Source organism: Ostrinia nubilalis, chromosome 2, assembly GCF_963855985.1.
Source record: "Ostrinia nubilalis chromosome 2, ilOstNubi1.1, whole genome shotgun sequence".
Lineage (NCBI taxonomy): Eukaryota > Metazoa > Arthropoda > Insecta > Lepidoptera > Crambidae > Ostrinia > Ostrinia nubilalis.
In genome coordinates, this window is record NC_087089.1 from 8,796,182 (window position 1) to 8,812,477 (window position 16,296).

The 16,296-nt window shown below is 33.7% G+C and overlaps 1 protein-coding gene across 1 annotated transcript; it reads left to right on the forward strand.

Annotated features, from left to right (window-relative positions):
* The first annotated feature begins 627 nt into the window (after positions 1 to 627).
* Positions 628 to 3,150, forward strand: LOC135082119 (bystin). The gene is made up of 8 exons (XM_063976872.1): positions 628 to 896; positions 1,029 to 1,152; positions 1,303 to 1,543; positions 1,703 to 1,859; positions 1,969 to 2,160; positions 2,476 to 2,684; positions 2,767 to 2,917; positions 3,028 to 3,150. Exons 1-8 carry the CDS (start codon positions 762 to 764, stop codon positions 3,106 to 3,108), a joined length of 1,290 nt encoding a protein of 429 aa, XP_063832942.1. The 5' UTR covers positions 628 to 761; the 3' UTR covers positions 3,109 to 3,150.
* The last annotated feature ends 13,146 nt before the right edge of the window (positions 3,151 to 16,296 follow it).

Genomic DNA, 16,296 nt, shown 5'->3' on the forward strand with positions numbered 1-16,296 from the left:
TACCTACCTATGTGAAAACATTGAATATAGATGAAATAATGTTTTCAAATTTTATTTTTTTCTTTGCTGTAAACTATACTCGTAAAATCCTAATCTGTATTATTTTAATTTCCTTAATCATATTAATCAATAATGCTTTAATTTACCTATCTGAAAATTATATTAAATGAATTATGCTCAATAATTTTATAGGTACTTTTTTTTTGTAATAATAATAATTATCATTGACACACGCAGCTTAAAATTAAGTGGGATAAACGGCCTTTATAGTTTCTAAATATGGAAAAATAGAGACATTGCCATGCAATCCTTCGAAAACTATTTCCTCCAATTTTACCAAACACCAAGGAGGCATAATTTTCACGTTTTCAACTTAGTTTCCAAAAGCTTTCAACTCTATTTTAAAGTATTCTACTCGCCCCATTTCATTCCTTGGGAGCTGCGCTGAAATGGTTAAAAATCTGAATATCTCATTTCGCCTTTGCCTTTTCTCACAAAAAGAAAAGAAGAATCGAACTAAAAAAAAAAATGTCTGACAGTGACATTGACAACTACAAGTCGTTGACAGTGACAGGACAGGTCTGACATGTTGACCACAGATTAGAGAGTGATGTTGACACTGTTGACAGTCACGGAACGTCGTAGCACGTGTGAATTTAGGAATTTTTACTTTTTGCAGTAGTTTATTAAATTTACTAACGCTTCATAAGTTTTAGCAGTAAAATTAACAAGAAAAAGTTAAATTTGTCATAAGGTTAAATATGGGTAAAGCTAAAAAACTGAAACCTTCCCAAATCGGGAAAAATGTTGCGCTCGCTGATCAAATAGAGGCTAATAATGCTGTGAAGAATAAAAATAGGATGAAAGAAAGGAGCAGGCATGATGACGACGAGGAGGTGAGCCATATTAATATAAATCTTCTATACTTCTATTGTGTCTTCTATAGTTCAGTCAGTACAAGTGTCACATTGTTTATTACTGTTGTACGGGCTGTCTTCCTGTGGTAATAAAATATCTATAATTTTCAGTTTATTAATGCAGACTTATCCAAAAAAATTCTTAAAGCTGCCAGGAGACAGCAAGCAGAATTGGATGAAGGTGAAGCGGGACCTTCACCTGCTAAACATGTGCAGTTGCCTGCAACTTACAATGGTTGGTAACTTTAATTCAGTCAACCCAATCTACAGATATTACACCATTACTTTTTCTAATGTATGTGTGAATTATACCTACATCACCAAATCATGACCTATAATATGTATTATACAAAAACTTCATGTGTATTATATATGCTTTTTTCAGATGCTGAGTCTGACGACAACTCTGGGTCTGATCATGACGATCTTGAACCTGATGCATACTATGACAACATTGAAATAAATGAAGACGATGAGGAAGCCTTGAGAATGTTTATGTCCTCCAAACCAGATAGGACTCGCACACTTGCTGATATTATAAAAGACAAAATCACAGATAAACACACAGAATTACAAACCCAATTTTCTGACATAGAAACCTTGAAATTACAAAATATTGATCCCAGGTAAGACCCAACTATTAACTACCTATTTTTATTATTTATTTAAAATAATCATAATCATAAATAAATAAAAATGTATTTATTGCCTTTATTAACCTACTAGTTAAATTATTGTTTAAAATTAAATCTGTAACAGAACTGTATAACAATTTTTAATTTTAGGATAAAAACTATGTATGAGGGTGTGAGGGATGTCCTACAAAAGTACCGATCTGGTAAATTACCCAAGGCTTTCAAAATGGTACCCCATCTACAGAACTGGGAACAAATATTGTACATAACTGAACCTACTACATGGTCAGCAGCAGCTATGTATCAGGTAATAACAAAGCAGATGTTGATTTGATTCTAATTAAATATTTCCACTGTTACTTTACTATTGTTATGGTGATGTTGCTTTGTATCATTGTAATGTATTTTCTTTAAAGGCAACAAGGATATTTGCATCAAACTTAAAGGAGAAAATGGCACAGCGTTTTTACAACTTAGTTCTTTTACCCCGTGTAAGAGATGATCTGGCAGAGTACAAGAGGCTGAACTTTCATTTATATCAAGCTCTCCGGAAAGCCTTATTTAAGCCTGGTGCATTCATGAAGGGCATATTGTTGCCCCTTTTGGAGGTAAGTCTATTTTTGGAATTTTTATTATTTTTCTAAAATACAAAATTATTAAGTACCTCACTTCATTGGTAAATGAGAATATAAGACTAGATCTTATTATTCTTGTGATTTAGAAACAACAATATAGGGAGCCAACTTAACTAATTAATTTATTTAAATGGTAGAAAAGTATTGCAGTTATTTCTGTTTTGTTCATACAATTGCTATCAAATAAATTTGCGATTAGTGTCGCTTCTCAAATTACATTTTTACAATTTTTACACACCATGCAGTTCAATGTTTTCAAGTTGTTTATTTAAAAATGTGTGTTCATAGTCTGGAGACTGCACCTTACGTGAAGCTATAATTGTGGGATCCGTCCTGGCCAGAAACTCAGTCCCAGTGCTTCACTCCAGCGCAGCAATGTTGAAGATTGCAGAAATGGATTACACAGGAGCTAACTCCATATTTTTACGCATTCTTTTTGATAAAAAGTATGCTCTGCCCTATAGAGTTGTTGATTCAGTAGTATTCCATTTCTTAAGGTGAGGGTATTATTAACTTATTCAGTAATTTCATGAATAGTTGCTCAGGAGTATTTTTTAAATTGTGCTATTTTTCTTGTAGGTTTCAGATGGATCCTCGCAATTTGCCAGTTCTTTGGCATCAAGCCCTTCTGACATTCGTTCAGCGTTATAAAGCAGATATATCTACAGAACAACGAGATGCTCTCCTCGAGTTGTTGCGGAAGCAGTCTCATCCAACTATCACGCCAGAGGTATGTTATTGGATTATCTGTTAGGTTATTACTTTATTAGCTTTAATTTATCAAATGTATTTAATATTGGGACCTGTATTCTTATGTAACATTACTTATGATTGTTGCAGATTCGAAGGGAACTACAAGCAGCTAAGTGCAGAGATATTGAAATAAATGAATCCTTACCTAGTAATATGAATGTAGAATAAGTTATATCTATTAAAATTTGTAAATAAAAAACTTGACTTGTCTAAACTGGCATTTTTATAATCACCAGCTGGTCATTAAGGAAATCATTGGGGGAGTCCATGTTCAGCAGTTGATATTCTGTGGCTAAAATTTGAATGATGATTATAATAACCAAGTTGACCAAGATCAATGTAAGTTATTGATAATTTGAAGGTTATGAATGCCACAACTCGGCATTAAAATAAAATAATTAAATAGCTTCATGATTTATTACATATAACATTGGTTGTAACAATAGGTCTGTCAACTTGACTGGATATAAAATGAACAGGAGGCAAGATTGTTTGTTTGCACTTACATTTTCTTCCTGTAATGAAATCGAAGGAACCTACTTTGAACCCACAGTTTTCACAATGCAATTTACCTTTAGTCCATTCTTCTTCTTCAATTTTGGATTTTATCCAAACTGGTAATTTATCTTCTGGTAAATGTATAAAGTTTTTAGTATTATAGCTGTCACATTTATCTGTATCACAAAAGCTATTGTTGGGATCGTAGTTTTCTAAAAGAATGTGCCTGCACTTCTGACATTTAATGTTTCTGAATTCCATTTTGTTTGATAAACCTTTAAATATATCAAAAATGAAGATCAATGAGGATTTAAATAGTACCACCACGATTCTTCTACTGTTAAGACAATGTGCTCTCATAGAGCAAGTGCCGCTTCTAGTCTCATCGTTGAGCTCTTGTTGTGTTCAATCCATCGAAAATTACTTATTCGTAAGCATATCGAGCAGCAGTATCTATGCAAAAGTTATAAAATCAATCTAAAGAATAACTAGGCACACGTGATGATGATCACCAATGATCACCAAAGAGCATAAAAGAGTAAGAGACGGCACTCCATAGATATTTTTTGAGCTCACGCACACATATGCATTTTAGAGAACGACCCGCAAATCTTTACCAACCGCACAAACTACAGGCGGAGCTACCAACATAATGCCTTATTTTCTGACAGTATTAGTGACGTTCGTAATAACTTATCGATTATCGATACTTTGCTAGGGTTGTAATTGCATATCGATATCTAGTATAGGAACCTTCAATATTTTAATGATTACTATTTTTATTTTATACTATGTGTAAGTAAAACGAAGTTTTGTAACGTAAATTATTTATTTCGAAATAAAATAGGTAGGTATATTACAATAAGTATTGAACATGACATAGCAGTTGTAGGCATGAGGAATTATTGAAAATTATAACAAAGTACAGAAATGATAATTTTGTAAACTTTTATTTTCACAACTTTTTCTAAGAAAAAATAGGATTTTTATTTATAAACATCTTTAATTTTCTTATCAGCTGATCGAACCTCAGCCTCAAGATTACTTTTCAATGCTTTGTTGCTGTGCTTTTTTACTTTTGTCAGCAAAATTGTTTTCACTTTTTATGAAGCTGTCATTAATGATTTTACAACTTTTTCTTAGAAAAAGGTAACTTAATATTTTAAACATCTTATCATAAATTTCTTTATTATGTTGTTGACATTTAAACCAACTAAAATTACAATTTGTACTCAACATTAAGAAAATGAATTTTCCAACATTTTCCATATATATCTGGTCGGCAATATCGATACCTCTGGGCTCAAAGGTCGTAAAGGACAAAGTACGACTTTTCAGGAGAAGCAAAAAACGATTTTTTATTTTTTTATTCGACAGTAACTTTTTTGTTTTTTGAGCTACTAAAATATGACCTAAGAAGAAAGTGCTTAGAATTCACAGCATTTTCCGAAGAGTTATTGAAAAACTGGACTAGGGCTGTATTTACTGAGATAGATTTCCTTTACGCCCTCAAAATTACAATAAAAAGTCCTTTACGCCCCTCAAATATACGTCCTAGGCAAGTTACTCAGGTCGTAAGTCTATTTTTATTTTACAAACCTACAAAACCAAGGTAATAAATAACAATTTACATAGTTTTATAGGTTTTCATAGGTCGTAACGGAACACCCAAGTAAGGTATTATGCAAGGGTAAATTGATAATTTAGCTTAAATATTTAATGTTTTATGGTATTTGATATGTAATATACTATTTCTTTACATATTTTTAATGAATTATGGTATTTTAAATGAAATAAAATGATTTTTCGAAGAAAAACTACAAATGGCGGACTTAATTCCATAGGGCAGTCTGTCAACCAGTTGACCTTATGATAATGCAGATAGGATAGAATTATTAGGGACAAACGAAAACCAAACGATAATTATTCTAAATTCTAAATAGATTAAACATTGTTATTCATAATAGCTTGAAATTATGTTATTGTACTTGGTACAAAAGTAGAAATATTTGGTAAGTAAGATTACAAGTAGGAAATTTTTCATTCCAGTAAAGTTCATCCACTTACTGTACTCCTACACAATATCGTTTTTAAAAGCCAATTATTTTTAATATAAAAAATATAACTTCGAAAAAAAGTGCATTCACGCTTTTTAGTACATTAAGTCTCAACTGACACTATATTTTCCCATGTTAAGCGTAAATATTTTTCCTACTAGTTATACTTTATTAGCTGATCCAAAAACTTTAGAAACTATACTTATTTATTATAATTGTTACAGTCAAAACTCAAAAGTTTTGACCAAGGGCGTTAGTCAAAATTCCTAGGAAATCATTAAAAACAATTGTAAAGTGTAGCATTTGTGTGATTTATGCATACAAAACATATCGGTAGTCGGGTAATAATGACACCTTATGGTTCTACAGTAATGTGACTTCTTTTTCTCATCTAGTTTTTTCATTTTTTAAATTTGTATGATGACTATCCTAACTTAATTAGGTAATATGTAATTTTATAGCATGTTTTCATTTTCTTAAATCATCTTATAATTATCTTTTACCTGACAAATACCTAAATTTCTTCAAATATGAGAAATAATAAAAATCATTATTACTTTACCCGATGTGGATAGATGTCATCATTTTATATATGTACAAATCACATAAACTTTACACTCTAAAATAGTTTTATTACATATTTTTGATGATTTTTTAGTTCTTTCGTTTGTTCTAAACGCACATACTTAAATACAATAAGAAACGTCTATAAAATTGACCTACTCAGTTGTTATAATGTCCTTTCTTTGTAGATTTTTGAAATATTGGTTAAGATAATCTAAGGGCGTAAAGGACAAATTACTTTACTTTGGTATGAAAATTTTAGGTTGTAAAGGACAATAGATATAATACATGTATATTATACGCCCAAAAATTTGTGTTTACTTGTTCTTTACTACCACGTTAACTGTACTAAAAAATCAAATGGTATTTACATCCCAATTTTCACGATGAATTCTGTTTAGCTCATCAAATATGATGGGTCGTAAAGGCACTTTTTTTGAGAATTTCGACAAACTAAATATACAGATCGATAGAGAATGAAATTCTGAGTACAACTGTATAAAAAACTCATTTTCGGTATTTTGTCCTTTACGACCTTTGAGCCCAGAGGTATCGATATGGTCATGATAAAATTGTTTAGCTTCATTTACGGTGGTACATAATTGAATTGTTGGATAAACGAGACATTTTTTATCATGCCACCATTCGCGAAGAGATATATAAGGTGTTATTTTTTATACTGATCATACTTTACCAACGCATCTAATAAAATCATACAAATACAACCCAAGTGTTTTTAAAAAAAAATTCAGGCTAGTTTTTGTTTTTACTTTTCCTAACAAAAAAAAGATATTATTTTTACAACCATCCTGTCTTCACTCACTGCCTCTCTCTCTTTCTTTACTCATTTCATTCATACGAGTACGAACAATGGGCGCGCGCGTTCATTCAACGTTCACACACATAAAGGTTAGATTACACTAAACTTACGTTACCAAAAATTATCACTCGTGAGTATGTACGATGTTACGTCATGTTAATAGGTACTACGCGCTGGGAGAAATAAAATCTAGCCACATAGGTAGGTAAATAAGTGTAGGTATTTTCATTAGTGTAATAGCGGGGGACTTTTCCAACGAACCGAGGCGAATCATCCGCGTTAAACTAGAAATTTAGAAAAGGATAGAAATTGGAATTCAATATCTACGGTTTCGTAATGCCTACGCAATTTATTTAGAGACGTAATAAAAAATTGATAGGTAGGTACATACCTATCACTACTTCGCTTCGCGTCAGTGGAAATGCACCCTAATATTGAATATGATTATGTGTTGTAAATAAAACTCACTGATCAATTTTCCTGGTTTTAATTCCTAAATTATGATTTGCCATCACACTTTAGATTCATTGATTTTACTTATTCACACATTTACCTATTTTGAATGTTGTTATTTAAAGTTCCTAGGTTATTATTACACTAATCACAATACATTTTGAATGTCAAGCCTTTGTTGAATGTTCACGTAAACACTGTCTTGCACTGTCTAATCTAGCCACGATCGAATTGAAATAATGCTTCCGGGCTGCACACTTGCTTGCTGTTCACTAGACACCACGTCGGATGTTGTATTCACAATTCGCGCACTAACTTTTTTACGGAAAAAGTCCCTTTCGCGTAAACAAGCACTCATCTGTCCAAATCACACTGTAGGTATGTACCTAGGTAGACTTCGCAATAACCATCGATAGAACTCGGTCCCGGTCGTGGCCCTCTGGCAACAACTCCTTGATAAGGCATTCCGTATTTTTACGCAAAAGCCGCCGTCTGCGGCGCTCGCATCTGGGTACCGCCAGCACTGTGCCGGTGATTGAAATTGAAATCCAGAACTTCGTCCTCGAAGCGCACGGGATCTCGTCAAGTCAGGATACGGCTGCGCTCCCTGAAGCGCTGCGCGGCTCCAAACAAGCAAGGTGTGAAGGTTTACGACTCGTTAATGTTTCTCGTCGGCCAGTTAGTGTGCCCGAAACATAATTTCACCTGCGTTTTGTTATTTATCAAGCGCGGCATTGTAATAACTCGCACACACACACTGCAATACGTTTGGGCACAACATTGGACTGACTGGGACGATTGTTTATGTTGTGGCGCTCCCGCATGCCGATCGGCGACTCGGCGCGGGCTGTGGGCGCGGAGCGACTGGCTGGCATATCAATATGGCCGACTCACGCGGCGCGGCACGTGGCAGCGGTCGTTGCCCTCGGCCGGCTACTACGATAGTGCGTAAACGAATACTCTGCGCGCTCAAAGGATGATTTATTTTTTATTTTTTTCGAAACATTCTTTGTCGTTTTACTCGAAAACTAGCCTGAATTTTTTTTAAAAAACACTTGGGTTGTATTTGTATGATTTTATTAGATGCGTTGGTAAAGTATGATCAGTATAAAAAATAACACCTTATATATGCATACAAATCATTGTCAACAGGAGTTTTCACGCTCAAACACTCTTCACAAATTAAACAAGAACTGTTCTGTAATAGTTTGGCAGCTAAATACCCGCTTACATATACTACTGGTTGGTTTTCAAGGCTACACAAATTTTCAATGGGCTGTTCTAAGTTTTCAGGGTCCGGGATAGACAACACAGGATAAAATTCAGTGTCTGTGGAATCTTGAACATTAATTTTTATTTCTGTTGTTTTTAAATTAGTTTTTAAAATGTCTTTATATTCCAGCATATGTTTATTGTTGTCTGCTTCACAATTAGCACTTCTGCTATGAGGCACTTTCAGCCCAGTAACCATGCTTGTTTTAAGCGCTGCAGTAAAGTGCGTGATAGTGGGATTTCTATTGGTTACACTGTGTTGCCTAATGATTCCAAATAAGTTTTCCAGAGAGTCTTGGTTAAACTGTCTTATGCCCGTTTTCACCATCAATCCCTTAAGCGTTTGCTAACTAAACATCACTTTGGTTAAACGATCGCCTAAACTGCCCACTAACCTAAGTTCGTTTTCACCATGCTATAGTAAACCTAAGTAGGGACTCTTTTGTCAGGTGGCGTTTCTTCGTGCGCCTAGTGACGTTTGAAAAACCGGTAATTTCCGATAAAATATTTTATTGGGAATATCTTACGTATTTCACAGAAACAAATGAAATAAAAGTAAAACTAAGAAATAGTTGACCAAAACTGATGTCTTTTTGTATTTTTGAGTTATTATTAAAGACAAAAAAGATATTTGGGCTATTATGTAATCTGTGGTTTGGGTGCATAATGTAATTCCTTTGCCTTAAAAAAAGTAAATGTCAAGATGACTGCTGCACCACATTATATGAAAATAAAAATGTACAATGTGTCCATATTGATTTTGATAGATATTTTGTTGAGTTCTGTGTGTAGTTTTGTGCGATTTAACGATAAAAACGACAATGGAAAAAAGAAATGAAGCAAAATTTTTCCCTCAAGGAAAAAATATAAATTGGTTTACTTGCCCACAAGGATACTGTACGAGCACGTCAGCATCGACCGCGACCTACGTGCTAGCCGACTGGCCCATGAACCCTCAACGTGCATCGTAGGCACTCTACACCGACGGCACATTGGACTGGACACATTGAATTGTGTAAATCTTGTATATAGCAATAGCATAACAGTAATAAACCAGATACCTATCAACCGTCCGCGTTGTGTTTCATTTACCCGCACTGAGGCCAAGAAAGCCTTTGTGCAGCCCTCCTTCCTATCAAATCTTTATTATATCTAATTAGGTATAAGGTATTGTTAGGGCTCTAGGGACTACAAACGAAGCCAGAAATATAGCTTGGTTATGAGATAAGTTATGAGTGACCAATACCTACTATCTATACCGTATGTAATCCTGTCTCACTCTATAATATTTTTATGTAGCCGCCTGAATAAACTTGAGTGAAAAAGTGTTTCCACTGTCTCAATTGCATAAAAAGCTTCAAAAAAAATCATTTCATTCAGTTTCCATTTTGCCGAATTTAAGCGTGATTGACAATATAACTGTCACCTAACACTTAGGCGGCCGAAAATCGGGCCCCTGTTTTAAAGTGCTCCCATAAGGCCTAAGATGTCCCTTATGTGTTGGTGAAAACGAAATTCCTGTTAGGTATTACCTAATATTTCATAAAGGTCGCTTTAAAATTAGGGATTGTTGGTGAAAACGGGCATAAGGTTCATATATTTAAACCCTTCATTCTTTAACTTTTCCCAAATATCGTTTAAGGATTTGATAGATATTTGATATCCCTTTACGCATTTAACATTTTTTAGTATCGTGTTTTCTGCTGTTATAAATTTTATGGTTTTTAACTTATCAGTATAAAAGGTCCAAGACTCAATGTGATTACTTGATGTGGAAACATTTTCCCGGATCCCTTTCTTTACGTCATTTAAAGATGATGGACCATTTGTACAATCAAATAGTTTATCTAACTGTTCAATCACAAATGCTGTATCATTGCAATCAGAAACTTCTTTCCATGCCATCATTTTTAAAATAGCTGCCACGGTATTACTCAGAGCATGCGCAGCATACTTCACCCTCATCTTAGTTTTGAATGTTGGATTTACAATGGTACTATTCAGTTTTTTAAAATTTTAAAAATTTCTGTTGTGTTCTTCTGCAACTACCAAATGCCTCCATTGTGCAATTTTTCCATCGAAAGACATATTTCCACTTTTAAAGAAATTGTTTCGTAATGATTTGAACAAGTGAGGGATGTCATAGATTATAAAAAATTTGTCATTATTTACAGAGAAAAAGTTGCTATCTATGCCTTGTCCACAGTTTCTTTTTAACATGTTAAGAGCTCCTATATTTGTAGATCCCTGATCACAAACTGTTGTTAGAACCATAAATCCGATTTCTTTTAATTTTTTGATGATGTCCGATATAATTCTTGCCAGTTTTGCTGTTGATATTGTGCCTTCCACAAAATAGTGCGCAATATATTGTTTGTATTTATGTTTAGCACCCTGTATCATAAACACTAACGCATGGTCTGCAATTTTCTTTTCTCGTCCCATGTTCTCGCCCTCTCCATAATCCACGTAGCCATCCACTTTATCAGCAATTTCGTTATAAATTATCCGTTTCTTTAACGCCATCTCGTCAAATATTAACGAGCAATATTTATTTTCCTTTGGCATACTTGATGCTTTTGCCTCTAACATATCAATTATATTTTTATTTATACCAGGCTCCATTGGTATATTTTTTAAAATCCTTTGGAGCGTTTTAGTGCTTGGTAGCGTAAACAGCTTTTGCATATAGCGGTATGCTTTAGGGGACCGTTTAAATATAGCCAAAGCATATATTTTGTTGGCTAAAGTCCACCTTTTTCCTTGTGACTTTTTTTTGTTATTCTGCACTACATCCTTTACTAACGATGTCAGCACTATCGAATCTAACTTGTCTAAATTCACTCTTGACTTCGCTATATTCCTTATTGATTTTTTTGCATTTTGTAACTGTCGCCAAAGCCTCTTCTCTTTAATTGTAAATGTTGATGAAGTGTCTGTAATAAAAACATTTCCATTAGTAAAAAAAACAACATTAAAGCAAATTGAATTGAATATTGGTTAATTAATCAGCAATTTTACTTAGTTTTTTAAATTAGGTATGTTTTATCTTACCTTTCATTTCAATGTTTTTCTTAGGTCTTTTATAACTGTGGACTAATATTTCTGCCTGTGCATCTTGATGGCAAATGTTTTTATCATCTGAAATATTATAAATATGCAAATAAGTTTAAAATTTATTTTGTTGTTTTATGAAACATATTATTTCCAAATCAATCAATCATTATCAAGTTTTAAAAAAATGCAAAGACAGGATAATGATAGCTCTTCTCATAAAATATGAAGCGTGGGCCCACCTTCAATAACAATGACATAATATTAAATTAAAGGCATTTAGAGGTTTTAATGTTCTGCATTCTGGATGCGGTCTGCGGGTATGTCAAGACAATCTGTAAGTGGTCGTGATAAGGCAATCAGTCACGTGTGCTTTGCGTTCTTTGTTCGTATCCGCATGGTCAAATCGCATTAATATAAAATGTACAGAAACCTAGAATGTTGTACATATAAGTTCATTTTGACCTGACTGCAGACTGCAGAACGCATCCAGGGTGGCATTCTTTAGTTTGAGGGAAGGCATATTTTAGAAGGTAAATAATTAGTTTGTACACTTACCATGAGTAATGGGTTTATAGGTCATATGTTCTGGTGCATTGGAAGTAGAAGGAAGAGGTTCAAAAGTTGTTTTCGCAGAAATACCAGAATCTGGTATATCCACAGCTCCCAAACATGTTGAATTTAGTTGTTTGGTTGTAGTTGTAAGGGGAACTGAAAGCAGATAATGAAATGTGAATTGGGTAATAAAATGTCATGTTCTTACCCAACTTTAGGGTACAATCAGTCTAGTACATGTCTTGCTCACATTAAAAATTACTAGCTTATAAATATTATTAAACTAGCTGACCTGGCTAATTAATGTAGATTGCCTAAAATTTTTCAAATTGGTCCGGTACTTTTTTTGAAGAATTTGTATTACACAAATTACTAAAGTCCCTCTAACTCAACACACATTCTAAGCTAAATTGTGTTACGAGTGGGTTTACTACAATATTCAAGCTGTGGGGTTCTAACCCGCACTTTAGGCTATCTTGGCTTCGAGTTACGGAGCCGATCAAATACAAACAAACAATTAAATATTTCCTTTTTATATTATTAGTATAATTTTAGATAAACATACCTCGTTCAACTGGATTTGACTTCTTTGGAATGCAATATGAATGATCATAAAGAACTGTAACAAAGTATAGATATAATTAATAATTGAAATTATATTATTATTTATTGATAAGCATACAACACATGTTTGTGGTTACAAAGAAAGAACCTTGTTAAATTGCATTCGGTTGGTTTGTTTTGGAAACCAAAGAAAATTAATTAAGACATCTAAATAATTCAGAAAAATTGATAGATAAATTAAATTAAAAAAAAATAATTGAAGACATCATCATACCTGTCTTGAGGTTTTCTTTATTGGAGTCTTTTACATGAAGAGGAAACTCTGTCAAAACTTCATCTGGCAAGATGGGATTGCTCAATTCCAGTGTTGGAATAGCTGAGTTCTTCAGCCGAGTTCCTTTGGCATTGAAGGATTCAGGAGTGAAGTGCCCACCACAAACAAACTTCAGTTGGTGTAACTTTTCAATAGGTACATATGCTAAGTCTTCTATGCCAGCATTTTTAACCCACATTCGACAACTGAAATAAGAAATACCTATTAGAAAAGAAAAAGAATAACAAACTGAAATTTATTCATCAACTAATTTCTTTTAGTATTGTTATGCAATTCATTTACAGAGTACGAAACAAAATACTGAAATTAAAAATTGGTTATGGTTATTTACTGTATGATTAAAAATATTAATCCCAGCCTTTAAGTTTACACAATCAGTAAAATTATCTTGTAATAAATGAGTGTTATTAGAAACTTACCGGTCAGAATCCAGAGGAAACCTACTCAAAAGTAAGGGTGATCCACCACGACTTCGCCTCTTATTACAAATAACGCACTTCTTGTTGTTTCTACTCTCCATTATCAGTAGAAGCCTAAAATGAAATAGGTATTAATTAAACAAAGCCTATAATTTCTCTCCAACCAGTGTCAATGCCCTGGTTCATGCATTTACCAGTTTTGAAAGTACATTTACATTTTCATCACATAGGGTTGTTTTTAATGAAAAATAGATTTGTAATAGATCTAATATTTCAAGTAAGTAGATAACATACCCATTAAACAGAAAAGTAAATAAGAGTTTAAACTTCTGTAGAAGTTGAAACACAGCTTATTTAAAAGAGTCTCTATCTCACAAAAAACAAAACACTGAACAGCAAACTTTATCACGCCCGATACGGAGGAACTTAATCAACTCAACGTAAACGACAGAAAAGTTTATTTACAGTAATATTGCACCAAATCTGAGAAAATAACTTCACACGAATCAATTCGCCGGTTTAAAACTCAAACTCAATTGACAGACATTTTTTTTCATTTGTCAAACTAACAATACTACCAACATAAGGACACTAACAATTATTTTTAGTATGGTGGTATTGATCCGCGGGTTCCCCTGCTATAGTGAAATCAATCCAAAATGCACTTTATTACTTAAGGGATAAGGTTTTATATCAATTGCTTCATATAGAGACTAGTTTTTGTATGAGAAGTGTCTACCCACTGATGATCACAGACAGATGACATTTTGAAGAACAACAAACAAAGTGTCAAAATTTCAGTGTTGCCAGTCGGGTCTTGTCAGAAATTACCAGAAATATAAAAAAATGTAACCTTTTTGAATAAAAAGTAACCTTCATACGGGGGGGGGGGGGGGGGGGGGGGTGCGGAGCGATTGTGTAAGGTTGTTCATGGATGGTTCATGTTTACCTAAATTCGAAATTTTGACCATTCCATGAAGACCGAAAAGTGACCGGTCGTATAAAACCGTTTCATGGATTTGCGTTTTATTATCAAAAAAACATTTGCTAAAACTCATTGTCTTTAACAAATAATAAATCAAATTCATGTTTAAATGCAGTTTATGACATAATTTTTAAATTGTCACTATTAATATTTTTACTGAATAACCTGTAAAAGTTAATTCTACAATTTCTGAAAAATCACCTAAAAGTAACCTTTTCATTAGTGTAACCTAAAAGTAACCAATACAGTTCAAAAGTAACCTAAAAGGTTACAAAAGTAACCTTCTGGCAACACTGCAAAATTTGTTCGTCGATTCTTTCTTTTGTAGCAAAAGGCACAGGCATTATTCTATACAGCCAAGTATACAGGATGGAGTTGACGTTCAAAACTTCAAAGATATTTACCTCCTTATAGTTAGGAAGGCGAGGTAGCTAAATGGCGTAATTCAACGGCGCCGTCGAGACCTATCAAAATCGAAAGATAAAATAATTTCGAAAAGAAAAGCTCGTATGTACGGTTTTTCAAAAATGTAAAAAAAAAACAGTTACTTGGGCATTCTCGAGCGCGTCAGATATTCATACTACGTATGCCCCGAGTGCCTCTGATAACAACGGTATACTAATCTGCCGGTTTGCGTGGTGGGGGTAGGCATATACTAGGGCACTATTTAAGTTGTGAGCCTCGACAACATAACGTGTTGTTAGACGACATCTGATACTTTTAAGGTTAGACCAGACCAACGCGTGCAGCCGGCGTGCACGATGACGATGGCGATGGCGACCAGACAGCGTGTATGAATTTGTAGCGATGAGTTCACATCAACGCGTCCTGTCATTGGTCGCGGCGATCTATGCAGCGTCTGCACGCAGCGATCAGCGATCATCGCGACATTTGTCACTGTGACGTTTCTGTTTTTTAAAATCGATGTAATAAATAGTAAGTAGGATCTGTTAAAAAGTTTTTACACAATTAAAAATTAATTAATCATAACATACCACTAGTCTGACCTACTTGAATAATAAAAAAGGTTTTAGAATAAAGTATCAATATCAGAATTTATTTTTATGTAATAAACAAATTATTCTAGTTTTCTCTAGAACCTGCTTCTTCAACTTCATAAATAAAATTAGGATATTATCTGCAGAACAAAATAATTGAGAATGTACCTACTACATGTCTGCAGCTTTCTCAAAGGCCCTAGAGCAATTCTAAGTATTCCATAAATAAAAACCTAATTACAGTCATCAAACGTCTCAGTCATTAATTTAGTGCCACTAGAAATACCTAGTTGACCAAAACTGATGTCTTTTTGTATTTTTGAGTTATTATTAAAGACAAAAAAGATATTTGGACTATTATGTACCTACTCTGTGGTTTGGGTGCATAATGTAATTCCTTTGCCTTAAAAAAAGTAAATGTCAAGATGACTGTTGCACCAAATATGAAAATTAAAAAAGCGCGGGAAACGTTAAACTCGGCGGGTGTCTTTTTTAACTTTCCGATTTTATTTATAAATTTTCGCGTAATTTTGATCAGGAAAGTAGTTTTAGTGTAAATATTTATTTTTGTGTACGTATATTTTGTGTAGATAGTGTTATTTGAGCTGTTATTCGGTAAGTTTTTTCTCAATTTCGTCTCTCACCATGAACGATCCTCCTGACCCAGGGGGATCAGTTCCCCCTGTTTTTGATGAGCCTACTATCAGCTCTCCCGGACAGTCTTCTCCTTCAGTAGGCTTTTATGTGACGGTAACAAATGATACAGATTCCGAAAATTCATTT